Raw genomic sequence first — 27,284 nt, forward strand, 5'->3', positions numbered from 1 at the left:
GCATGTAAACATCACACTCAATCCTCTTATTCCAAGCATGCGCTTTGTGGAGCATGATAAATACTCTTTAACTTCTCCCCAAACCCTCAAGCAAACAAAACCAATCCAGCAATGTCATTTTTTGTATTGACCAGGAAAGTGGAAGCAACTTACCCAGCACATCAGAAAGCGAAGGTCAAAGTAGSTGATAAAACCCGAAATTCACAGACATGGATAACCTCAGCTGATCTCCTGCACCACACTGGCCACTGGACAACAACATCCCTTTTTGCCTCAAGCTCTGTTTGAGCCACAGCACTTACTAAGTAGAACTGTATTCTYCATTAAGGAATTCAAGTGAAGTTTATACAGCTTGAGCTTGAATAYGTTTTAAAACTTAAATTTAGAACTAAAAAAATGAGCAATTAATTTTATAAGCATTCCTCACGAAAACATGCAATTAAAACTGAAATAAAACACAGGCAACTTACATTATTAGATGGGAGATTCAATTCAGCTGTTAGTAAGCAAATAGCTAGCAAAGTTAGGGTTTCAGATCACAGAATCTGGGAGGACTGCTGAGATTTGAATATTTTATTTAAAACCAGCAATGTTACAAAAGCATGTTTCACAGAAGGAAGTCATTCCTACGTGCAAAGATTCTAAAGTGAGATTGTGTACTGTGCATACTATTCTTCATTATACACCAATTACTTTAGTAAACAGAGCCATATGCCTAGTCTCATTTTTTAAATGACTCTCCTCTTATCATTTGTAAAAAAAAAAACAAACTTTTTTCTACAAAATTTATAATCCATGTCCTCTCCCCTCCAGTGGTCTCTGCTTCATAGATGGCCATAAGGACCTTTGAGTGTTGAGAGCCAGCAGGGAGAAAGCCATCTGCACACAGAGGCAAGGACTGATCACCCTCATGGAAGAAAAGGTTTGGAACAATCAAGCAGTCCATTTAAAATGGGCTATTAAATGGAAGAAGTATCCAAAATATTTGTTAAAATCTGGAATTGGTAGCTTCAAAACAGTATGTGAAGTACCTCCAGGAGAAGTCCTAGTCATGGAACACAAAACCTATAACCAAAACAACCTACATAAGGACAGGCGCTCTCCTGGGAAAAGTTTACCCTTCAAGGGAAAACTGGCAGGGCCTGAAACAGAGGGCACRCAAACTAGGCAAATATGAGAAGAATCTGTTATCCAGTCTAAATCCCATACAAATATTAACCCCTCTAGTGCAGTAGTAAGATTGTTTGTTTACCTGCTCAGGAGGAAAGAAATCAAAATCTTTGTGCTGTTACAAGGAACCCCGTAAGAAGCGATGAAAACCATATCCTAAGTCTGTGATGCCACTGAATGTGCGCTTCAAATGAAGTCTGCTCCCTAAAACTAAACTGATGTAAGACTAGTGAAGAAGTACTGTTTATGTTCCAGATAATATGTAATAAATATCAGAGAAAGGCCAGGCTTACGTTTTTTCCTCTAGAATTCACAATTTACTGCCCAACTGAAGGAATTCTCTAGTCTAGAACATGAAAATCATGGAATAACATGACATGCACATGCTGAAGATATTCCTTCAGCCAGACAGGTTAGGGCTACAGAAACAGCAACTTAAAATATGTAAATACTTCAAGGAAGAAAAAAAAGAAAGCCCCAGTTTGACCATGCTGGCTACAACTTTACAYTTTTTTCCAGGAATTCTTTATTTCTGGGTGTGGTGAATGTTCAAAATGCACTGCTGTAGATGAACTGCATTCTTTTGTAAGATCTTTAGGTTGTCCCTATTCTGTCGCCTTCAACCCCATCTCTAAACTACACCAAAGTTTCTTGAGAAGTTRAAGCATCTGGCTGCTCTAAAATCCCTTCAGCTGTTTATCAGATGACATAATCTAGAGAAAAAGAACAAAAGCAAAACAATAAACCAAAGTTAGATACAGAAACAAGCCATTGGAGAAAAAATTTCTCTGAAAGGATGTCAAGTTGGTCTTTAAAATTTAATCACAGTTCACCAGCCAATGCTTCCTTCCATATTTTATGAAGAGGCACTTCCCTGTAAAGCCCTCTAAGTACGAACTAGTCACATATTTGCAGGGGCCACTTAAACAGATCAATCAATTATCAGTACCTGGTGTGTATGCAGCTTAATAGAACAGACTTTCCACCCTTTATCATAGGTCAGAAACAATCCCTGCAGAGTAAATGATGCTGTATCTTAAAAATCATGCTGTGTTAACAATTAAGATTAGTATTACAGAGATCATTTTAGAACTTTACATGATTTTCAGTTTAACAGTAAAATCTGCATGTGGCTCACTAGGACAAAGTTTGTTTGGTTAAGCCCTGTGTGTTAAAGAGTTTGCATTCATCTTACGGAATTAAAGTCTGTCTACAGTTTCTAAGTTACCTGAAGTCATAACCATTTAGGAAGTTACCAACTTAAGGCCTGAAATGACTATAAAACAAGTACAAGTTTCTTACATATAATTTACTTCCCTCTCTCCCCCCCCTCCCCAACTAAAGTTTATTAGACAGGGAACAGGTTTGAGCAGTCACCAAAAACAAGAGTGTGAGGGATAGAACATAAGAGATGCTGTACATTGATGATACCRGAAAATCCAGAACCAGGCTACATAAAAGCATTCAGGATCCAAGTCTCCAAGCCAAAATCAAGAGTCTGAAGTAACTATATGCAGAGCATAAGCTGGGCAAAGAACCAAAGAAYAGCAATGCCAAATGTTTGTCTAGCAAAACGGGCCAATGCCAGCAATTAACTGATTCAAAGCACAAGTATACTGACCTTCTCCAAAGCTTAGATGCTCAGTTCATTGCTGCAAGTAGAAAGCATCCTCTCTTCAGGGCCCAGACCCTTTAGCCGCCTTCTTCTGAGGTTGGGTGATTTCACAAATTAAAATAACAAGGCTTCATTTTCACAAGCAGTGGTGAAATCAAAATCACCCACTTAGTACATACTAACTTAGCAACTGGAATAATGACCTAGAAAGGAAAGTAGCTCTAATGCCTTCTGCATCCCTTTTTCCATCAGTGCTGACAGAGTGGCTTTGTCTAACACTAAACCCTTCTGAAGAAAAATGGAGAAGAACAAGATCTTTAAAGTATTAACTTATCACACCATTTGTTTTCTTTGAACATCTTTAAAAAGATCAAAGATTCAGCACGTACAACCAAATATGAAACAAGCAGTAGCTGCAGGCTAAGTGACAATAAGATACCAGCATATTTGAATAGAGTCTCTATAATACACTCCAGTATAGGACATAACAGTAATTCCACCTATTGCAATTAGGTGATGGCTTCTGACATTTGTTCCCCCATGCTTAGATCTCACCAGCACTGGTCAGCCTTCCAGATGACCAGCAAGCCTGGAACCAAAACCATCGCAGAGCAAAGAGCCACAAGGCACTTCCTATGTGTCTGCAGAAATGAAGGGACATAGACAAGAGAACACCTGGCAAAACAACCCCAGGGATCCTAGAGCCTGAGAATCCACTCAAAGGCCTCATTTTACCACAGAACAATTAAGAAATGTGAACTCCAGTAAAATAAACATTTGAACTGTTCATTAACCTCCCACCTTAGCCATTTCTAACAGCAACTATACCATTATGAAGGACGCCATTTGGTGTTTCTCTAGTCTTTCCTCTTTTATAAAAGTCTTATGTCAGCTCTGTGAATTTAAGAAGGACAAATACTTGAGCATCATGCATCTTTACACAGTTTTATTAGGCAATTTAAAAGGAAAAGTTGAGTATGTTTTAATTTCCATATTTTAATGCTTCATCATTTCAAGAACCTGACGATTATGGAAAATAGTGTTTACAAAAGTTATAAAAGCTGTACTGCTGAACTTCAGAAAACATGATTAATTGACAAGCTTTATAAAATGCRTAACAGATTTTCAATTGATTATGAAACATAGATAGTGATATTTCCATGTATGTGTCTTTACAAAATCAGCACAGGCTTGAAATTAAGGCACTTCAGATACACAGTATTCACTTTCATATAAGAAAATAATTTCAGAGAAACCACAGTAGATTGCTACTGGTAGGTGGTGACAGTATGCCCAGTACTGGTCAACAGAGCAGCAGGTCTGTGTGAATGACTGAAGCTCTTGATGAAAAATACTAAGAATTTTTTTAGCCTATTAACATTGACAATTCATTCAAGCAAATTTACTTTTAAGAAGGTGAAAGAAGAATCCCGTGATTTAAACCCTATACTAAATACAATTTTAGAAATAAACCATTTTAAAATAAACATCTCTGGTGAAAACTGCAAGAAGTTCACATTGAGGATTAGTGCATATAGCTTTTTCAAAARGAAAAAAAGAAAAGCATTCACTTTCTCCATTCAAGATCTGCTTGTTGCTTCATGAGGTACCCACCAACCACAGTATCATCCAAAGGAAATATAATAATCTGTCAAAGAAGCAAGCTGTCTTCAAGGCTGTATATTCTAGTCCTCCTTTTCATTTTTGATTGTCATGTGTTTACCGCCAGTATTCCAGTCTCAGTCAGTCACAAACACACTATTTATTAACAGAGCTAGAACAGATTCTACAAATAAATAGTCTCTCATTTAAGGAAAAAAAAAAATCTCCACTGCTTTTTATTCCCCTGTCTCTAAAACAAAATTTGAATGGTAATTTAACAGCTCCAAAGCCTTCTATTGCAGCCTTTGGTACACAAATTCTAAGAAGTGAAAATACAAGACACCCTTAAAAACTCTAGAACTTAATCCTGCAAGTATATAAATATTTTAACAAGAGTTAAATGGAATGGTTAGCAATGACTTCAACAGCCATATGCAGAATCAGGCACTTAATTTTTTGTATTATTATTGTTGTTGTTTTACTTCACCAATCTGAATGAGAAATGTTGTAGTGTGGGACAAAGAAAGACTCCCCCCCTCCCCCCCCACCCCCCCAAAAAAAAATCAAATAAGAGCTTATAAAGCCTATAAACGGAATCTATGTTTACACTAAACAGCTCAATCAGTAATTTGAACAATTACCCCATTARTACTTTACAACATTAAGGACAAATCAGTAGGGTCTAACAGATTTCACCTGAAGTCAGGGGTGTGGGGAAATAAATAAAACAAACCCTTCTAAGAGAATCTGCTTATATCCARCATCTTTACAAGCATTTTCCTGCTACACCTGCGATGAAGTAYTAACATTCAGAAATAAAATAACTGTCCTTTAATGTTAATTCTTCTTTTACAAGAATTACAGTCTAGAAATACATATGAAATCCAGGTACTCAGCATTCCTCAACACTGCAGGGTTAACYTCATGTATATTTTAAATTTAAGAATACAATTAACAGTTTTGTATCTAATCAAATATGAGAATTATTTACCTTCCTGAAGCATGATATTCTACTCCTATTTAGAGTGACATGACATTAGTTGCACTATAAAATGCTTTGTGTACCTTTTCTCTAGAGCCCTGAGCATGAACAAAAGACCCTGCATCAAGAAAGCTGATGTAACATTCACTAATTTATGAACCTTTGCTCTGCCCACTAGTCTACAGGACATCATTTTACAATATACTAGTACKGGGAGAACTTAAAATTAAGAGCAGCACAGACAGTTCCACATAGTTTAAGGGCAAAAAAAGCATGTGGCATCTTTACCAATGCGATCTTGTAGGGCTGATTCTATTACTTCCTGACACAAAGTCCCTCACTCCTACACAGGGTGATAGCAATCACCTATGGACTGACATACAACTATAAAAAGTTATTCATAATCTGCTAACCTAAAGAGCTAGAATATTAAAACATATCCTATCTAGGTGCTCAGTTTCTTACTTCAGGGACTAGTAATCACTTCATGTCCATTTTTCRACGAAAGAATGAGTTAGTGTGCGTCTGTTCAGCACCCTTTCTCAGATTACTGAAGTGTCCTCTAGAATTAGGGCTGTATCAGAATGCATCTTTAAAGTCACCYGCCTCCACAATTTGAAGGCTTCACCAAGCCAAAACAGTAATAAACTTTGCTTTTATATGTGTGATTATGTGAAGATTTACCAGGATAATGCCATTTTAAAATAGTGTTTTAATACAATCTTTTCTAACAGACATAAGTAGTAGTAGTTTCAGTAAGCATGTTTTAAAAGCAGTAAGAATTGAGGAAATACCAAGTCCTACAGTTTCTGCTAYGTTARGAATCTCCCAGCAGAACATTCRCTTCTTTGTAATTCAGGTATTTCACACGTAAGAATATATAATTGTATACTACACTGAGATTATCAATGTCCTGAGACTGTGAAAGCAGTTTCAAATATATYTTCTTTTGTGAACCTTTATGAAAGAAGTTATTTCAGGTCTGAGCACAGCAAGAGGCATTAGAATATATCAGATTACTCCCAACATATAGCCACAGTTGTAAGTTGKATACAGTCAAAACCAGAATATCCTTATGGGCGGGGAAGCTAAATGAGCAGCATAAATGGAAGGAAGCATTTTTAWMTGAAGYTRTTATTTTCTTTTTCTTTCATTATGTAGGAAAGCAGTTAGTATAACAWACATTTGGTTTTATATTATCAAGAAAACTACCAAAGTTACAATGGAAAACAAATACTCATTCATCCCTGATCAAASCAGAAAGATCAATCAAGCTGAACAACAGTAAATAGTATAATCTTTGTATTAGTCTATTTTGATTACACTATTAAAAAACAGACATGCTGACCAACATCACATGYGTCAATGATACTACTTTGATCAAAAAAAAGTTAATGCACATATCATGAAAAATGAGTAAAACAGTTAATGCTTTGTAAACATATTTGGGGACAAAAGTTGCAATTTTGATTCCAGCTTTTACTGAATACATTTTAAGAAAGCTGTCACAAGGCCTTTCCCCTTTGACTGACACATTTTAAAAAGCATGTTATGAACTGATAACATATGACTACACGTGTATGCACATACATACTTCTCCACATGCACACRTACATACATTATAATATATACACATACACACACACACACAGTTTACATACGGCAACATGTTCTGTAAAACATTACCAGTGTCAGAGCGATGTCCTACCACTGTTCCCAGCTAAAGTCATCTCCTCTACCAAATACAAGAAAAAAGCCTAGAATAGTAAGAAAAATGACTGCATTGCCAGCCAGGACCAGACCACAGGCTCCCCATTTGATCTGAAATGCAAGGAAATAAAAGAATCAAAGCATTTCTTATAAGATACATAGAGGCCAGTTATTTATTTGCATTAGATAAACTAAACAAAATTCTACAGAAAGGTGCTAAAAGCCTAAGGAAGAAAGATGAACAACAAATAATTTGTGTGTGTAATTATTCAATTAGCAACCATTCATTTTATTAACRCAGGATTTCAGTAAGCAGGCTGATAATGCTGTATTTTAGGACAAAATAATTATCTTGCCATACAACCCACTCAGTAAGGAAAATGTACATAAATCATAGGAAATCCTGGTGAGACTAGCATTCYCTTTTAATTACTGTGCATCAAACTAAAAGTCTTTCAAGTAAACGCAAGTAACGAACATGGAGAAGCGTATGTAGCCTTGAAGGTAAGTAGCTTTCTGCAGCAAAGTCTCTGCCTAAGTCTACTTAAATAAACAACATTTTACTCTTAAAAAATATTGCTAGGAATGAGCTATAGAATAGCTATTTTGAGTAACTGTAGACTTAGAGTTCCCCCTCGTGGTCATTTCTGGTTCTGCCAACTATCAGGTCCATAACGCAGYGTCAGGGAAATGGTGCATTATAAGTGAATTACAAAGCACCCAAAGGTTTAAGCAAAACTGAAAGACCAACGAGGAAAGACCAAACAATCCAAAAATGTCATTGGGTAGTCTGGGATAGAAGAGGAAAGAGTTCTTTGCCTTACAAAGGGAAGTGACAAAGTTTCACCACTGAGGAGCAATTTAGACAAAGAGAAGCTAGTAGGATTTTCTCAGACTCAGGGGACAAAGCATAAGRGAATGCCTTAAAAACCGTAACAGCYGTTTTAGATGGTTGGTCTTTTCCTTTTTAGCTGAAAATACACACTAGTTGCCAAATTATCRATATCTTAAACATAGAACCCACATATTTTTGAGATAAAAATAAGAAAGGTGGCACAAGAAGCAATGCAAAATTTGATGACGGAAGCCTGAGATGTAGCAGGAGACAATATCTTRTGTTAACTCTAAAACAAAGTTAGGAAAAAGGGACAACTCTAATCCCGCAAGTCCTTTGCTGGAGTCAAAAAGCAGCAAAGGCAGAATCACAAACCTCAGTAGTGCGATTACTTTCATTGGAACGTAGAAACAYTCAAAATAATGAAATAAAAGTCAAAACTTAGAAACAAGAATGCCTCCTCTGGGTCAAAAAGGAGCAACAGTGCACTTGAGAAAGTTTATAAAGAGCGCTGCAATACTCGATAACTGGTTTCTCGCAATAAAAGCTACCAAGCAAAACTTACCGCTTCAACCCGTGCGAGGATGATAGGAAATCCAAAAGCAGAAACCACAATCCCGGTTGTGAAGAAATAGGCCAGCTCCCTGCAGGCACTGCTGGCCGCATCGCTGTCATCGCTTACTCTTTTCGCAATGAAGTGGGGAATGGGGCAGATGGAGTAAAATATTAGGACAAACAACGGCCAGTATACACTGGGAAGGGGAAAAAAGAAGAAAATACATAATCAACGTGGAGTCGTAGTTTTTGTTGAAGTATAGGTGGTTTTTTGGCTTAAAGAGAGTTATGGTAGTTGTGAGGTGCCACTAGGCCAAGGGCCAATCCCCCCCCACACACACAGCACGCGTGTTTTTATATAAATATCCCAAACGAAGGGCGGTCTGTGAGAAAAAAGCTGGTTAAATGGAAGGGGAGAAGGAAGAGGGGAAGGAAGGCAGGCGGGGGGAAGGCAGGGGGGAAGGCAGCTGCTCCCGCCAGGAGAGGCGGCGGGCGGGCAGGCTCGGGGCTCACCCGTAGGACTCCAGGGCGCAGCCCAGCATGAGGAAGGTGAGGCCGATGGCTCCGCTGAAGGAGAGCGCCACGAGAGCTGTAACGGCACAAGGCAGGCGGTGAGGCGGCCTCGCCCGCCCCGAGGCTCGGCTCCCTCAGGGGAAGGGCGCCGGGGGTGTGTGTGTGGGGGGGGGAGGGTCGCGGCTCCGACCTCGTCGCTCCCGGCACCTCCGAGCCGCGACCCCCCCCCCGCCCTCACCCACCGCGGCGGGGGGCCCCGGGCGCCCTCGGTACCTTTGATGCCCGCCATGTTTCCGGGGGGACGCGCCGCGCCTCCGCGGGGGCTCCGCGCTGAGGTGGCGACGGGCGCCTTCCGGTCCTGGCTCCGCCCACCTGCCGCATCACGGGGCCGCCCCCCCCGCCTTAAAGAGGCCGCGTCGCCCCGCCGTGGGCACGGCCGGGCCGCCACCGCCTCKCTGGGAAAGGGGCGGCGCGCCCTTTAAGGGGGGGGGGGGGTGCGCTCCGAGCCGCCCGTCGCCATGGTTACCCGCCCCCGCAGGAGGGTTTGGGCCAAAACAAACGAAAAACCGCTTTAAAAAGTGGTTGCGCGTGGGTGTGCTAACGGAGATGTGCGTTAGGCCTGCAACAACAGTGAACGCATAAACACAGAAAACGAGATGTGTATTTATATAATCGTGGCGTTTAAAGAAATTAATCTCTTTTTTGAGGGGATAACTGCCCCCRGCCCTCGTGCGGGAAAGGCCGTGCTTTTTACCCCCATCGCAGAGCTTTTACCCTTCCTTTAACCCGTGCCCAGTAACAGGATTTAGCGTCCTCCTTGAGGAAGTAAAAAGAAAAAAAGAGAAAAAAGACAACCAAGCCAGAGCGAGTAATTTATGGTTATGCTCACGTGCAGGACAAGCAGATCTTGCCCAGCCCCGCGCTGGAGCGGTGACAGATGCATTAGTCATGTTTACACCACGGCAGACGGAAGAAATCTCCGTTTGCAGACAGCCGTCACCCTGACCCGTGTTTAAAGCAAGACGGCACAGGGGCTCCCTCCCCCCACAAGCACAAAACTTATCTGAATATATTAATTTGAGCTTTTTAATGTATATACAAATATTTTAGACCAGTCACAATTTCATTGAGTATATACTGTATTTACAAAAATTACAACAGTTTAGTCAAACAGTAAGCCTGAACATTGATAACCTCTGTCACTACCAGATATGATTTTTTTTTTTTTTTTTAAGTTAACTATTTTGGTATAACATACATCCTAATACTTTCATGCATCCGTAAAAACATTAGGGATGGGAGTAATCAAAACTTAAGCTAGGTAGGGTAGATAAATGACAAATCTGTATTTTGTGAATGTATGAGTATCCAGAGTTGTTTGCCATGACAAACTTGATATAAAGCTAATGTTGTTCTCATTATTAAAAAAGTACATTATAGTAATGAGATCCTTTTTATTATTAGGCATAGGTCACAATATCTACAAATGTAAATGAGAAACAATAAACCAACAAATCACAGGAACATGATTCACATTCCGGTTATCGCTTTAAATAAGACAAGCACATACTGGATCAAAACATTAATAAATAACATCCAGTTTGTTACTATTATCTTAAGGTCTTTTTATATAAAAGGAGACCTATGTGTTGGTTTCACATTTTCGATTAGTAGTAGTAAATAGTGGACCAATACAACAAAAGGATGACTTTATACAGAGAGCAATGTACTTTGACACGCTGTCTTTGCAGTAAGAGTTTTGCCACTTGAAAATTTAAGTTCACCAACAAGTGGATTGTCTTTAAAAACACCAACTTTAAAGATTCACATCAGATATCAACCATTTCCCTAAACAGTAAGTTTGGATGATTTCCTGCCTATCTTCTGAATATCTGCCCTTTCCAAGCTCAGATACAGATACACGTTGGTAAATKAACTGCTAGTTTTAGTTATCCTACAAAAGGAAAAATCCAGAATTTGGGGTGAAGAGCATAACTTGTGTTTTAGCTAGGAAAAATACTCCAGCTTTAGCATCAGAAATGCCTCCTTGTGACTATTATTGCTTTAGACCAACGCAAGCTTTAAGATAATCAAGTTGGGCTGTATTTACCTCCARGACAGACCTGGCCCACAGATGCCTGCAGGACAGCTTCCACCTGGGGGTCCGAGGAGCAAAGCGGCAACACGCCGCATTTTGTCGCGAGCCCTTGCCCAGTGCTCTGGAGCTGCTCCAGGCACAGAGGTGAGGCAAGCAAACTTCTGAATCCTCACAAGGAGAAGTATTACCCATCCTTCAGGAACTTTCTAAAACTGATGCAGCAGGGTTTTAATTGTTGACATTTTTGTTTGATGGCTTTAACTGTTAAGGAGAACTTCAAAAGCATATACTAGATCTCCAGTGATTTTCTCCGTCTGTGAAAGTGGACAGTATCATTTCTCCCAATTCACTRTTTCCCCAAAACTGCTGTTTAACAAACCAACAAGGTGCCATTTAACATCAAATACTTGTTGTTTGCTTTAAAGACGCTGTGCTGTGGAATTTCTTCTGCACATTTCACTGCTGGACTGTGAGGTGAAGTATAGTATTAATGCAAAAAGCAGCAATAAGCTGCCACACTGATCTACCCAGAATTCAGCTTTGTCTCTATTCAGGCATACTATACGAGCAATTAAGCAGCAAATGGTGAGTGTTGTGTGTAAACCACATCTGAGCACTTAAATTTGATAAAGTTTGACCCAAACCTAGGAAGAAAGTACATCAAAGTGGCTGCTTCACCACCAGTTACTGAACTCAACTGAAGTGTTGCCATATCACGATTCACAAAAAAAAAGTAGGAAATTCACCAGCTACATGGTGTCAGGGACAAAACAATTCCGCCTTTTCCAGAACACGTTCTCTCTCACCTCACTTGAATCTAGGGGGAACAAAGAAAAAGTTAAACGAAACTGTAACCCTGCAGCTCTCACATGGCAAGCCACACAGCTAGAGTTCCTCTGAGCTCAAGATTCAAGATACAAGTATAAAGAAACCTTTGTCTTGTTCTTCATGATAAGTATTAGGCTCTCAATWTTCTGAAACATCTCAATTTCCAGCCAGCCAGAGTTTGGTTGATCTGTGACATTTGTGACAAGAGACTATACAAGCACTAGCACAGGTCTGCAGTGGAGACTGATAAAATACCTAATACAAGGGTTTTTGCCCTTGGTTTTCAAATTCTGACCAGGCATCATTTAGCTCCATAAATATCATCTTTGCATATTGTTCATACGGCTGCCCTGTAGCCTGGAACAAAAACAGAAAAAGGGTATCACATCTACTGAGCCAGACTACATAAAGTGACATTTCAACAGCTAGGTTCTCAAGCAGTTACAGTTTACTTTCMGCAAATAGCTTTCAGTTATATTTGACAAGAATAATCTACTCTTCCGGAGTGCTGCTTACTTGCTCYTCAGAGCAGATAATCCCACAAGTTTATGGTAAAGCCCTGCAGCCCCAAGAGGAGATACAGAATTTTAAACTAAGTTTGCAAGAGGCATTCCACTAGGACTGCACAAGAGCACTCCCGCTTAACGCAGTAGCTTGATACAAGCAGCATCCCTGCAAGCCTCTGTGCAGCCTACGTCTTCGAGCCTTGCCCATCGCCCTGAAGACCGCTGCTTACTAGTGGAAGCCTCCTCACTGTAACATTTCCCAGTGTACTGCTTCACTGTACATCAGCTGGCATGCATAAGCAGCTAGACCATAAGACAAGTTTGATAGTTGGATAACCTAATTCTTCCATTTTAGAAGCATGATTTTAAGGCCTCTGCCCTTTCACATGCCTTTATCACACTGCACTTTGCTGTAGCACGCACAATGCTCCGGACTGTTGTCCWGCCACTATGGCTGAGTCAAAGCAAGAGCAAGGAAAGCTGAAGATCTGAATCCCTGTTGCTTGGAGAGGCTTAAACCAAGCACAGTCTTGGGTGGGGCTTGCTTTGTCAGAGTTCTCACCATTTAAAAACTCACCAAATTTTTCAACTAGAGTATTTCTACAAAGTTGTTTGGACCAATAAATTAAGCTAACATTTAACACTTTGTTCACCTTATTTTTGAGAACCGCAAAAGTTTCTGAACGAGATGAAACTAAGAAAACCTTACCTTGTCAGGATGAACGACAAGTACTGCCCGCCGGTAGACCTTCTTCACTTGCTCTGGTGTTACAAGATCTGCCATACTAACAGGTTTCCACTTGGTCTCCCCTGCCCATAAGACTGTATGCATTGTGGACAGCAGGGCTCTTATATTTCTCTCCTTCCCTTCAATCCATTCCAGGACCTGGAGAGAAGAATTCTTAGGTTATGCCTTATATTACATATTCCAGTATGAAAAACATTTCTCCATTTGAACAGGAATGACTGCAAGGAGTAGCTGACACTTCAATCCAAGCTTTAGAAAGCCATCAGAAGATATTTGTCAGTCTGTTCTTAATTTTTATATTACTCCTTGAAAGAACATCCCCCATTTAGCCAAAACCTGAGTTTTGCAGACTAGCAGAGATGTTCTTTGGTATTTATCTGGTACAATAAATTTTTTTTTTAAAGAAGCTACTACAGACCAGGTTTGTTCAAATTTGTTTTTTTCTAAATAGAAAAAAAAATCTGATGAAGTAGTGGAGATTCTTCCAGTTTTTCCTCCAACATCTACAGTTTAGAACTTTGCTTTGTCTTTCTGGTCACATTAACTAACTGCAACGTCAATGGAGAGCACAGCAATTTATGATGCTGTCAAGTTTAGACACATACCTTAYGGAAGACAAGCATAAGAGACTGCCCGGTACTAGGGATCCAGCACTGCAGTGGAGGATGTGCACTAGATAGAGTGCTAAAACAGGGCAATTAATAGCTTGTGGCACTAGAGGGTCTGGAAGATTTGCTCAGCTATCTCCTCACATTCAGGAAGGCTGACAACTTCCTAACTCCCTCCACCCTTCCGGGGCAATAGTGCAAGCAGTCTCCAGCACRATGAGAAGGAATGATTGTAAGAGCATAATAAACCACAATACGGCTTACTTTTAATTTCTCAGGGTCCATCTCCTTAGCCATTTCTTCTTTTCTCATCTCAGCTATTGTTTTGGGTCCTTTCTTGTCCTTGTGAGCGTTAAAACCTTGACCAGATAACAGATCTTCGAAATCTGCAGACACTTTTGGTTTTGAATCTTAAAAAACAAGAAGCTGAAGTTGTTCTCAAAATAGTTTTATTTAACACTTTTTCCACCTAAGCCACCCACACACATCACCGTAACAGTCTAATGCTCACGATGTGCAGGTTTTCACAGAAGAGGTACCACCTAATGTTACTTCTGAATTATCAGGCACRTTCACAATCCAAGATTTCCTAAGTACACTTCACAGTCTAGGACAAAACAACTAGAGCTGTTGATCTTTGTATCTCAGATGATCAGGGTCACACGCTTGCTCAGATCCTAACCTGTTTAGATGTTTGAGCATTAAGCAGTACTAGAAGACCCAGCCTTTTGGATGCTGAACTCAAATGCTTACCAACATTAGCTGGTCCTTTTCCACGTTCGTTCTGTGCTCCCGGCATTGCTGAGAAGCTCACGTTGTAATTGGGCTTGTTCTGGGGAGAAGACTGTGGCATGCTTGACTGGGCTTTGGTCTGCGACTGCTGCCAGCCGTAGCCCGGTCCTTGCTGCCAGCTGGTGCTGCCCATGGGCTGGGGAGAGGGTCTCTGCGGCGAGGGGGGGAAGCCTCCGCCCAGCCCCGTCGGGGTGGTTGGTTTACTGGCAAACGAAGGGCCACCTGCAGCGTCGGGGAAGGAGTGATGGTGTGCATTAGCGAACAGGATGCTGACTGGCCTCCTAGAAAGAAAATCTAAACAAAACACCCCAGCAGCTGGCTTCTATTTTCAGCTCTGCTACAAATTTGTTTTTGTAATTTCAAGCAAGACCCTTCGACTGTCCTGTCACTGCTTTATAAGCTGCTTAAAGGACAGCACCGACCTTACAAGCCTGCACAGGAATGAGCGTAGCGGCTTGGCAAGGGAACAGGAAAAGCTAGGTGCAGCCAGCAGCTGTGAGCCACAGTTCCTGCGGTACGGTGGCAGCATCAGCTTGACACATGTGGAAATCATATCTAGTTATGCTGTGCTGTCTYGATGTTATGCCACAAACCTGTGTTCTTCAGCACCTTATTACCTGAGGGGATGYGCCTCTGATTTAGTTTGTGGTGGGAAACATGCAGTATATTTTTTTTTATTATTTGAGACTAACATCCAAACTCAACTTTGACTCTGAACATGTCATGGAAACTGGGGCAAGTGCTTTTGACATAATCATGAACTACAAAAATGTAGTAAATATCCTCTGGATGCCAAGTCTCCATTTGTTTTTAAGACCCATAACTTAAAAAGAAAGAAAAAAAAACACAACACAAAAACACAACTTCAATAGCTTTAACATAAGGCTTGGCCTACTTTTTATTTTGCTCATGCAGAGCAGAGAGCAATCCAGCAGAGGGAACTGGGAARCCTAATTCCAGAACCATGCTGGTACTGACGCAAAGGAGAAAACAAACATCAGATAAAACCACAATAGCTTACAAGGARCTGAAGGCAGTGACAAAAGAAARAAAGAAAGAAAAAAATCTATCAGACTCAGAAGCTGGCATGTGGATTTTTAAGGAAAACTTAAGCCAGCTGATCAGAATTGCCTTTTTAACATTGGGGCCTAGGGTTTGCTGATCATTTTGCAAGAGAGAACAAGGAGAAAATGCTTGTTGAAGAGTCAAACAAATGCTCATTTGTAGCAGATGCAAATGAAAACAGGCAAGGGGTTTAGACTCCACCTTCAGACAGTGCTGTGAGTTAGGGGCAGATTAATGAGATASCATAGGTTTTCCTCACAAAGAATTAAAAAAAGGAACAAGTCCTCAAGGACCCCAATAGCTTTTAAGACCCAATTTTTTTTTTTGAGGCACTCCAAGGCCACTAGCAACAGTGCTCTAGTCAAAGGCGAACAGAGCAACATCCTTAGCCAGAGACTTTGTTGSGACTGATCAGAAGCATGTTACATTTTGCAATCTATATAGCCTAACTGCACTGAGGTCCCAACAAGTTGTCGACAAGGTTTTTTGGTGCAGGATCAGTAAAGGAACATATCTGCAAAAATTTATGGAGAATCAGGCAGAAGGGAAAACCTGAAGCATGATCGAGAGGAACACTCATGCAGTTAGCCTGAAAGGACCCAAAGAGATTTTTGTCACATCCCAGGTTGTTCATCCTATTTCTCTAAAATGGAGCAAACTGATAATTTTTATAAGAAAAACAAACCTGCTAAACTTGCTCCAAGAGTGCCCAAATCAGCAAATGGATCCAGTGTTTGAGGTTTAGGATGATGAGTGGGAGTGCTGTGGAGGGATCCTGTAGGACTGGTGGCAGCTGACTTGCTTCCCACACCTAGACCACCTTTAAGAAAAAAAAAATCTAGTTTCACATAGGCCCATCAGTCACTTGATGTTACAAACTGCTGTTAAAATTGAGTGTAGTATTGTTAGGTTCTAAGGAAAGTCTTGACTCAACATTGAATGAGACTATTTGCACATCTGTTTACAACTAGTTTCAGCAACTAGAATGTTTCCCAGACTGTCTATAGTGATAAATCCATTTGTCAGAACTACTCTATTTTAAAACTAAAAGCTTTGTCTAGCAAGTTTTGGTAGGATGTACTTACTCTCCCTATATTAGAAAGGGTCATGCTATTTAGTGGTATCCCCGCTATGTATAGCGCATCCCAGGTCCATCTCTTGACTCCACGCTGGAATGGAGCACAGCTACACACACCCTCAGCTAGCACCTGTCCCACTTTGGGCCCTGGTCTGAAAAAAAAAAAAAAAAAAAAAAAAAAAAAAAAAAAAAAAAAAAAAAAAAAAAAAAAAAAAAAAAAAAAAAAAAAAAAACAACAGGACTTTGGAATCAGAAAGAGTTTGGCAGTTGTTTGCCAGATCCTCACCCAGATGACTGGGAGAGCACGACAACGCGCTCAGCATACCTGCTGCAGCTCAGACAAAACTAACAAAAATCCTCTCGGAAGGTTTGTTGTATCAGCCAAGTGCTAAGTAGCAGACAGTGGGAGCCAATTCTTTTCAGGCATTGGCAGTATCTTCCATCTGCCTCTCCTCTCTCAGTGCTCCTTAAAGTGTTTTTCATTAAGTGTCTTGAATTTTTGTGATACGTACCCGGTTTGCTGGGCCAGTCCCAAGCACCTGAAACATCTGGTTGAATGGAAACCGTTGGTGTGCTAGAAGCTAAGCAGAATGATTACATATAAATACCTCAAGGTAATACAGCAAAACCAATGTATTCCAGCTTCTAGGAAGAATAGGGTGAAAGGGAAAAGAAGCGCTGCTACTGTACTGCCTATACTATTTGCTAATCAGAAATGAACTTCTTCCCAACTATAAGCATTACAAATTTAGCCTTTATTTCTGATCTAATGGTGTAGAGAGGTAGGTGGGGAAGGACAGATTTATAGTGTTCACAGACTTGGTCGGTGGCTTTATACGCATGTATATAAAACCTTACCACCAGAATAACACATGAGTTCTGGTCTTTGTGAATACATCCCAACCCAAGGAAATATTCTATACTGAAAAGGGCAAGGCTGGAGAATATGAATAAACAAAACATCACACACACATAAACCAGAGAGAAAGCACAGGCCTTCCTTTAACCTGGTATCGAATAAAGTCTGCACACCTACACAGTTCACCCTGCCAGTATTTCATTATTCATAGGCAGTAGCACTGTAATTCAGTACCTCATCATGCTGGGATATCATTTAAATTCCTTTCATTAGTGCAGCCAGCTCCAAGTGTGACCCAAACATCTTATTCACAGAGTTAGTATCCGATACCCAAGTCTGGCAAAGCAAGGATATAAACAGTGCCAGCAGCGTCCTAGTTCCCTCCTTTGTCATTTTGACTTTCCAGAGAGCCTGTCCCACCCCAGGGGCATGTTTTAGCGGATCATGAACAGGTGAATTTGTATCTGGATATGTTTCAGTCACAGAAGGCTACAATATTAGAAGTTTGGGGTGAGGGAGAGAGGAGACTAAAGGAAACAACTAAGGGACAGAGGAGACTAAAGGAAACAACTAAGGGACAGTATTTCAAACAAAGCAAGAGAAGAAAGAAGCCCAAAGAAAAAAAAATCCAAAGAAAAAAAAATTCCTCGCTGTATCTTCAAATAAGAATCAAATTTAACTGTGAATTTGGCCAGGATTACTATCAAATCTGAAGGAAGTAGATGCCCTTTGACTAAAGAAGCAAAGGACTTGTTTAGCGCACTTAATATACTGTGCTCTATTTAGCTCAATTAATGGTAGTTTGGTTCAAATGAGACCTCATAACCACAAGCATATGTAGGCAGATGTTCTTAGTGGTCTCTTCTCCATGTATACAAATGGCTTATTAATTAAGAATGAGACATGAGCATAATAATTCTCATCCTACCACACTTCAAATTATGAACATGCTTTAAATCTAGAGACAAAAAGCTCTTTCCTGCTTAGCAGAGTTTCTGTGGTTTAGACTCATTTCGTGCTAAGTATCAATTTGTACGTAATGGCTCCATCACAAAGCAGCATTTCATGTTTATTTAAATACACTAGAAGAGCCTCAGTTTCTTACCCATGTGAAAGGGATCACTGTGCACAGTTGGTGAAGGACTTCTTGTTGCTTGAAGGAACGGATCACCAGTGACATTTGATGAACCAAGAAAGGAACCCAGGAGGTCTGGACCAGTTTGCTTAGGGCTACTTCCAAATGGGTCAAAGGCAGTTGCTGTAAAAACATATTTGAGAAAAGTAATTCACTAACTTGTTCAATGAATACGCTCCAGCGAAAAGAACAGCATGTGGAGAGGAAARCCTAATACCTGCCAACACCAAATAGGAGACAGCATGCCACTGGGGGAGAGCAAACTAGAAAGTACCCATACTGTCCAGCCATGTGCTAGGGGACCTAGAAAGCCGCATGACAGTCATGATAATATGTTTGTTGATTCCATGTCTCATCCAGAGGAAGCAGCTGAATTTAGAAGCAGTCAGAGCTAGAATTTAGACACTTCAGACTCAAGGTCTGTACCTTGAGTCCGCACGTACTGCAGATACATAAATGGATGGTCAAGGACAGCCTGGGAGCTGGGATATGGGGCCCTGAGGCAACTTTCTACCATCCTCTCAAGTGCTGAATGCAGTCCAAGATTATTTCAGTTAGTAAAGTTATACACGTCCACRGACAAACGGCTGTCTTTTAGAAATAGCTTTAAAAAATAAAAGGTATCTTTCCTACAGAGCATTACTTGTTACCAAAAATAAAAAGTGATCAAGCTCATTCTTATCCTCCATTTTCGGTCAAATTGTTTAGCCCACCATCTTTCACATTCAAAAAAAGTCCATAAAGTCTCTCAAATTCTTGTCAACAAGTTAAAGAATCTTTAATAGAGATGCCATATTTAACATTGTGAGAAAGACAACACATCATCTCTAAGAATTGTGTGTTAATAATGTTATTCATTGCTTATGATACTTAATACACTACTAGTCTTCATTTATCTCCCAGGCTCCTCTTCTAGCCAACCTGGCCTCTGCAAAACAGCATCATACAACTTCCACTGTTATGCCACTCAGCAACACTACCTAGAAGTCTTCTGCTGCTGTKGATGCACCTCTGCCTTGTCGAGTGCATGTTTATACAGCCTCCCCTCCCACTGAAAGCTCTCAAAGGGAGTGTACAACTTCCWCAGTAAAAAAGAAATCAACCTTCCACATACAAGTGGCCTAATTTCTTTTGATGAAGCTTGTACAGTCATCCCATCTCCCCTGCCAACCCTTTGTCTCCAGCCCTCAATATCCTCTCCTTTCCTCCCTTCACAAGTCTTGTTACAATTAGGTTATGACTACTCTCATCCTTTTCATTCAAAAAGGACCATGGACAAATCAATTGCTTGAGTGTACTACTAGATAAATCTCCCTAAGTCTGCTTTTTTTTTAATTCTAGATGAGGAAGGGAAAATAGTCTTCATAAATTGGCTGCAAGGTCATCCTGTGGTAGGTGCAGCTGTTGTCAACTGTAGTATCTCTCAAGCCTGTGCCTCCTTGACATAAAGGAAAATGTTGTTTCCATATAAGAAAGCAAGCAAGCACTGCAAATGCTTTAAGCTATTAGCTGCTGCAAAAGAGTTGAGGAAGTATCCTGTGCCCGTTGTATCTGGTATGTGTTGATAACATGTCAATTTTTAAACTGTAACATAAAGGATTAGAACAGATCAAACACAGGGAGATCGTGCCACTGAATTGGTGATCTGCTCTCTGATCTGGCCACTTGTTTGTATCTTGCCTTTGGCAAAATTAACCATCTATTTCTTTCAGAGGCCCTTAGCAGAAGCTCAACAACTTGGATTCTGCTCTTCACCCCTTTCACTTTCCAAATTATTTTCACTCATCTTCCTCCTTTCACTTAGTCCTCCTAAAGATGCCTGTCTCTTTCTAATAGCTGTTCAATCACTCCTTCTGACAGCCCGGTCTCACCCTCTATTTGAAGAAACAAAAGTCTTCTCATACTGCCTACTTGTCTGCTGAAAGGCCAGGAACAGCAGAAGTGCATAGCCAAACGTCATAGCTTCAATTCCCCTAAAGTTAAAAATAATTAGATCTAGGCTGCTATGGGTCTACCAAAAACCCAAGACGCTGGGGTTTTTTGTTTGATTTTGTTTTTAAATCAATGCATATTCTCCTCCTACATATTACTGGAGACATCATAAGAACAGAACTGATGACCTCCAGTGACTATCAGCTTAAAAAGCCAGCCCACACCACAGGCTTCAAGGAACACACTGGACAGTCAAGAGCAGAAACTGGGATTGCTAAGCTACACCAATTTCTGCCTCAGAGTAAAGAGGCTGGCTGAACGCTTGGGATCCTTTGAGGCTCTTTGTTTCCATAAAATGAGGGCACCCAAAGAAGAAACCAATAGCCTAGAAATCATTCAGGTGGGATTCTCAAAGCACTTGCCCCAGTCCACCTACTAGGCATGGCCAATATTACCTTCTCCTACCCTTGGGGATGGCGATGGGGATGCTGAAGCTGCAGAACGCCGAGGAGTTGACTGAACAGATCCAGTTCCCCCCAGCTGAAAGACCTCCTCAGCAGCAGACTGTCCACTTTGAGCACTTGGCCCACCAACYCCAAACAAATCATTCAGCAAGTCTGAGTTAGAGGGAGCAGCAGTGGGCTGTGAGGGAAAATTCTTGCTCATAGGGCTACCATCCAGGCCCAGCAGGTCAACATCTTCAGGTGGAGGTGGTGCTGGAGGCTCTTGCTGCTTTTTGCTGTGTTTTGGTGTCCCATGAGGCTTGTCACCGCTGGCATTACTGTGCTGACTGGAAAGGGACAAGAGTTCGTCATCTGACTGTTCGCTTTCCTCATGTACCAAYGCTGCTCGATCCTCTGAGGTGGGGTGAGAGCTACTTTTGTCAGATTTCTGATCTAAATGATTAAAAATAAAATTAGTTAGCTGTCAGTTTTTTCCAGTCACAAAGCTCCCATAAAATCAGCTTACACACAGGACAAAGTTATTGAGAATACCACAGCACCATTCATTAGATTTTAAAGTAAGTCCTTAACAAAGATTAATTTAAAGTCTTAGCTGGCTAGTATTTTAAGGAGTCAGCTTTATCGATCAGGAAACACATAAGTTAATTGACTTTTCTCAAGCCTGAGGAGCAAGTGCACAGATRAGAACGGAACAAATTTCTGGCTCAAGACTGAGCAGCCAGGATGATCTCCAGTCAAAATCCAGGCAAAACACTCATTTAAAAGGGGCAGAACCATAAATCGCCTTCCTGGATTTGCACGTGAGGCTCTCTTACGCTAGGTTCCTGTCTAACACGTCATGAACGTCAAAGGAGGAGCCTTGCAGCAGGCTGCACCATGAGATTTTAAAGGTATTCAGCACTTTGCAGTGGCCTTTCAGACAGACACCCAAATCATGCTTTTATTCAATGTTTTACATTCTTGTAACACCTTATGTATAAATGCAACATTAAAAAGTTGAGTTTATTTTAGCATTGAGGAGGCCTAGAGTGAAGCGTTACGCCAGGACCCTGTCAGCAATCGTTGCCCTAGACAGCGAAGGCAGGCAAYGTCTGAAGAGAACGCTAAGAGATTAACTTCCTCTCAGCGGCTGCATAAGGATGCGGCAGCAATCCACCCCGATCAGATTCAAGAGATATTACGATCAGATCCTTTGACCTGTATGCTCTAAGGACAGACTACAGAGTTTTCCTTGTTTTAAATGGATTTTACTTTAAAAAGCAATTCTACGTACCTTGCCAGCTGAGAGATGAGAAGAATGCACTCTGTCCAACATTTCTTATGTTATCTTGAGGTGTATCAGTGGGACCTTTACCTGCAGCACGGAGCACAAAGAGAAAATCAAAGTCCAGCATGCAGTTAAGCATCTAAGTTAAGCGGGAAAGCTTGTGCAGCTCTTACCCGCCAAAGCAAGAGTGTCCTGATGCTCCTGATGAGAGGAAAAGAGAATGCTTGGATTGATGTCTTTTGTTGTGAAGTTCTCCCATGGAGGAGTTAATTCRGTTTGTCTATCGGCAGACTGTATTTCTATGTCCAGTATAACATGAAAGAGTTGTGGATATTTGTCTGGAGAATCGCAGGCATCCAGTTCGGGTCTAAATGGGAACAAGAGCTGTTCAGTTAAAAGTAAAGGTTGCTTCTGTGAATCTGTATCAAGTCTTAATATATGCATGCACGCAGACTTTCATGTTTCATCTGTGAATAGTCTCCTTCAGCCTTTATAAGGCTTTTACGTTTCAGGTTTGATTAATGACGAGCTTAAAATACTCACTTGGTGAATTTTAGTGTGGTTGTTCCCAGGGCTATGAATCCAGTATGAAATTGAATTTGGAATATTTGTGTGTTGGTCATCTGGAAAACAAACAAACCAAAAAACCATAGAGCACCAAACTGAACACATGCTTAAATTCATTAAAATACTTTATACTATATACTGACAGTTACTTAAGACTACCTTTCTACCATAGTAGGTATGGTTACTAGTCATTTAGCAACCTATAGTTACTACATAGTCTAATTATAAATAGGCATATAAGCTAATTCATTCCGTTTCTTTAAGAGAAGGCAGAGCTTTTACTTCTCAGATCCAAATATTTCTTTTCCTTCCTCCACAAAGCAGAGCACCTTCCCATGATGTGTTCTCATCTCCTACTTGTCTTCATTTTGGGCATCTACTCGATATTTTCACACTTAAAATATGTGAAATCATTATCAGTTTCTTTTGAATACATTGGAGCAACAGGCTTGTAACGCAGAAACACAGATGACCATTCCAGCTGCAGTGGAAGCTTCAGTAAAGCATTGCCCACGCAGCAGACAGCACCCATAAAAACTAAAGAGGAAAAAGAATTTTTAGTCATTCTGCAACTTGAACATTAGGGTTTCAGATAYCTCATCAGGAAAATTAAGATCAGACGACTACAGTATCAGATCTGGTGGATAACATGACAGCTCAAGAATGTAGCCACCACAACTGGCTAATGGGGTTCGGGAGCTGTTCTGCCTGAGCCGCTATGCAGCACCCAACTGCAGGGAGCAAAYGAGTGGGGCATGGCTTGGTTCTTCCATCATTTTTTGTGCTTTAAGTCATGACAATTTAAGCAAATTGTTTCAMTGATTAAGACAGTTAACTGTCATTACTATAAAGGTTATAGGAGCAGCTTAGTGTATCACAACTACTGATTCAGTTTCTGCAGATCCAAGAAAAGTTTGCTCGCCTGTGCATACTGCATTTCCAAATTCCTTTTCTGCAATTACAAGAGCCAAAGAACAGCATTTTAAAGTTAATCTCAAGTCCTAGAAYAGTATGAACCAACCTACACCATCACTTTCAGCACTGCCAGTATGTTGTGCAAAGGAGAAGTTAGGCTGCGCTCACTACAGGATCCTTATGTTCTCCCTCCCCCATTCCCAGCGTCTCCCATTTCTTTGCTCTGCTAGTGTTGTGAAGTTGTCTGGCTATGGAGAGGTGGCTATCTGACCAGCCAGGGGCTCACAGGTTCTTTCCCATCCCAATGGCTGACAAATGAGCGTTATTGCCTCTTCACCCTCAAAAGTGAGGGAAGTATTCTCCGTGTAGTGTGAAGGCTGTTCTGGAAAAGCAACGTGTACACTAGGCAGTAGCGCTGGCTCAGTAAATCATCTGAAGTTGAACTGAAGATGATGCTTCTTCCATCTTCTTACAACAGATAGGTAGAGGATTGTGGTGGTGGGTTGCCYTGAGCTAGTTACTGACAGGGGATTTTCGTCTTTTCAGGAGCCGGAAGGATCCTGCACCCATCAATAGACCCCATCTCTGTAAAAAGACACCAGAACCATCCTAGACTCATCCAAAAGCTGTTCCTTGTTTTCAACTGGTATTGCCCAAGTTTGTGCACATCGGTTGTCAACTAAGGAAACTTTCTACACCACCAAGATGAGTGCCATATAAAGTCTCAGACCCCATATTTACCCCCTTCTTAGTTAGCTACATTGCCTCTACCATGCAAGAGAAGTTAGAGAAACCCATACTTTTGCTTGTAGGCGTCCCCCAATGGTTGATCTCATATGGTAGACAGAAACAACAACATCTCCATGTACAGTGGCTCCTAGTGGAATTAGGACTTTCCCTTCTTGTACACGGTATTCTCTTTAAAGGGAAGAGAAGGAGATCCGTCATTAAGCTTCCTTCCACACATCAGTAACACCCAAAAATGTCAACATAAAAGCTATCATCTCATTCAGGCCAAGCAAACAGAAACAGCATTCAGCACTCTGCTTAGTGTTAGTTTTAGTTGCAACAGAAACATTTCACAGAGGAAACAGCATAATCCTGAACTATCTCTGTGAAGGCATTCCAGTGTATGACACGATTTCAGACTTACTCGGGCAGTTCATTTTCAACACTAGGCACCAGTCTTCAGTTAATATTTTCACTCTATGATTTATCAGACAGCGTGACAATGACTGCAGCCACCATAGATACTAGACACGTTACAGCAAAACCAACCCCATCCCTTGCTTTGACCATCCTTCAGGAGGTTACAGGAACTCACTTCATTCTTTCATATTCCTGGGAAGTGGTAAGGATTCTGGTTTCTCCACTGAGAATGTCGCAGAAGGGCCGGCACCCATTTCGTTGCTTGTTGAAACAGGGAACTGGGCTGAGGGTGACTGACTTGATCGTAAGAGGCTTGCAGTGAGGAATGACAGGCTTGTCTGCTATTAGATCACAAATGTATCCTATGTATCTGCAGACAGAGAAAGCCATTACTGAAATCTTCTCCCCAGATGACCAATTTTTATTCTGTACTTGAACAGTTGCTTGAAATCCAGTGAAAATGCTAGTCTGTCACAGTTCCAAAAGTAGAATTTTCATATACTCCAACATGCTTGCAGCTGGCACAAAATCTGCATTCCTGATTTATGTTTAATTACAAGAAAGAGATCAAGAGGAAAGAAGTTAACCTTTAGCTCTGGGCTGGAGATTGTTTTTCTGCACCCTTCAGGAGAGAAGATGCTGAGCAATGGTTTTCCTGGTTTACCAGTAGAAATTTACCTTCTATTTCACATGCACATAGTACACGAGGTATTTTCTCAGTCAGGCATTGAAGGATTATTTTTACATATTTAACACTACATCTTTGGTTTGCTCTGGCAAGCAGTATTTCCTCTGCTAAAGGAAACTGTAAGCAAGAGGTTTTTACAGTGCAAAAATTCTATGCAGACAAAGTCAACATAGAGAGGGGGCCTCATAAGGCCATGTTAACCACAGACTTCTCAGTTTTCCTGAGAGCAAAAACTATTGTAATACTTTATTTTGTTCCTCCATCGGTATTACATCAATGTGAGCAAAATGGGAGTGTCCATAAACATTATTTAAGATCTGCCAAAGCTAAGTAACATGACTAGTGCATCAGACTGCTAACGCCTGGAATAGGAATTCTGGAGTTTTCAGTTCATTGTCGCCTGCCAGAATCTTTAGGCTAGTTTGGGTGGAGAGGCTGGAGTACGCAACATGCCCCGTATTCCAACATGGAGTCCCTCTTTTAACTCAGCGGCGTTATTTTGCCAAATCGTAAAGCCATAGAATAATTTAGGTTGGAAGAGACCTCTGAAGGTCATCTGGTCCCGTTCTCTGCTCAAAGCAGAGGCAACTTCAAAGCTATACCTGATCTCAGGATTAGATTGTGTTGCTCAAGGGCAAACATCCAGCCGAGCCCCGAGCATCTCCAAGGACAGCAATTCCACAGGATCTGATCACTACTTTACTGAAACTAGCAGTTTCACTTGTTTCAGTGGAACTAAATGAAATCTGAATGCATGTTTCAGCCTAAGAGTTGGGAACACATTGCCAAAACACACACACGTGCACTTGCACATTTTTTTTAGTATGAGGAATATAGCTTGGTTACTTGCATTTAACCAGTATACGCTACCTCCTGTGAGATGGCCAAAGTACAATTCCAGGTCTCTTTGAGTTCAACAACTGTATAGCAGGGCCTGGATTAGAGAAGAGGTGACAGAAACAAAACATCGCACTGACCAGAACTGCTGAGGCTGCACGGCCATCCTGTTAAGGAAAGGGGAGGGAGGGCAGAAAATGCATAGTATCAGGCATATCCTTTAAGCTTCAGTAAAACACCTCCTCCTTCAGTCACATAAAATAATTTCCCCAGAAAGTCTAGTAATGAGGCCACATAATAATGAAAAATTTCTAATCCTATGTCATTGTTTAATACCTAGGACTTCAGCTAGTTGCACTGGCCTGGATCAAAGCTAAGATGATACCCAGTCAGGAGCCAAAGCTGGGTAATGGTTTAGGCTTGGTCTGAATGCCCAGAACTACATTTTACCTAYGAATGTCAGTATTTCATAGATGCTCCCAAGCCACCATGCCATGATTATTTCAAACATTGGCCTGGAACTAACCACAGGGATCAGAATATAACTGTATCACGGCTTCAGGCAGCCACATAAATAGGAATTTAACCTAGAAGAGCACATAGACAGAAAATCTAGTCCATGGCTCCATCCCCAAAACAGCTCCAGTTTYCAACCTGCAGATTGCTCCTGAACAWGCCTAAGCTTTCTGTAGGTGTTTGGTTGGGAAAGGGGAATTTAGTTTTTCTTGTTGTGTTTGCTTTGTTTCCCAAAAATGTGACCAAAAAT

General features: G+C 41.0%; 2 protein-coding genes across 2 annotated transcripts in view; both read right to left on the reverse strand.

The window, feature by feature from the left end:
- Nucleotides 1-5,203: 5,203 nt before the first annotated feature.
- LEPROT (leptin receptor overlapping transcript) lies at nt 5,204-9,349 on the reverse strand. The gene is made up of 4 exons (XM_085315230.1): nt 9,256-9,349; nt 8,983-9,058; nt 8,480-8,666; nt 5,204-7,190 (listed from the first exon to the last, which is right to left on the reverse strand). Exons 1-4 carry the CDS (start codon nt 9,269-9,271, stop codon nt 7,074-7,076), a joined length of 396 nt encoding a protein of 131 aa, XP_085171356.1. The 5' UTR covers nt 9,272-9,349; the 3' UTR covers nt 5,204-7,073.
- A 718-nt stretch (nt 9,350-10,067) lies between these two features.
- Nucleotides 10,068-27,284, reverse strand: part of DNAJC6 (DnaJ heat shock protein family (Hsp40) member C6) — a 51,929-nt gene continuing 34,712 nt past the window's right edge. The window contains exons 6-19 of the mRNA XM_085315231.1: nt 26,552-26,685; nt 25,169-25,363; nt 24,645-24,762; nt 22,906-22,985; nt 22,536-22,729; nt 22,369-22,449; nt 21,087-21,527; nt 18,670-18,822; nt 17,218-17,286; nt 16,313-16,447; nt 14,524-14,784; nt 14,035-14,180; nt 13,124-13,300; nt 10,068-12,265 (exon numbers count right to left, since the gene is read on the reverse strand). Of these exons, the coding sequence (XP_085171357.1) occupies nt 12,164-12,265; nt 13,124-13,300; nt 14,035-14,180; nt 14,524-14,784; nt 16,313-16,447; nt 17,218-17,286; nt 18,670-18,822; nt 21,087-21,527; nt 22,369-22,449; nt 22,536-22,729; nt 22,906-22,985; nt 24,645-24,762; nt 25,169-25,363; nt 26,552-26,685 (2,286 nt within the window). The 3' untranslated portion in view covers nt 10,068-12,163. The remainder of the gene's footprint in view (nt 12,266-13,123; nt 13,301-14,034; nt 14,181-14,523; nt 14,785-16,312; nt 16,448-17,217; nt 17,287-18,669; nt 18,823-21,086; nt 21,528-22,368; nt 22,450-22,535; nt 22,730-22,905; nt 22,986-24,644; nt 24,763-25,168; nt 25,364-26,551; nt 26,686-27,284) is intronic.

Source organism: Rhea americana, unplaced genomic scaffold (genome assembly GCF_003343005.1).
Source record: "Rhea americana isolate MKP2758 unplaced genomic scaffold, rheAme1 scaffold_423, whole genome shotgun sequence".
NCBI classification, from domain to species: Eukaryota; Metazoa; Chordata; class Aves; order Rheiformes; family Rheidae; genus Rhea; species Rhea americana.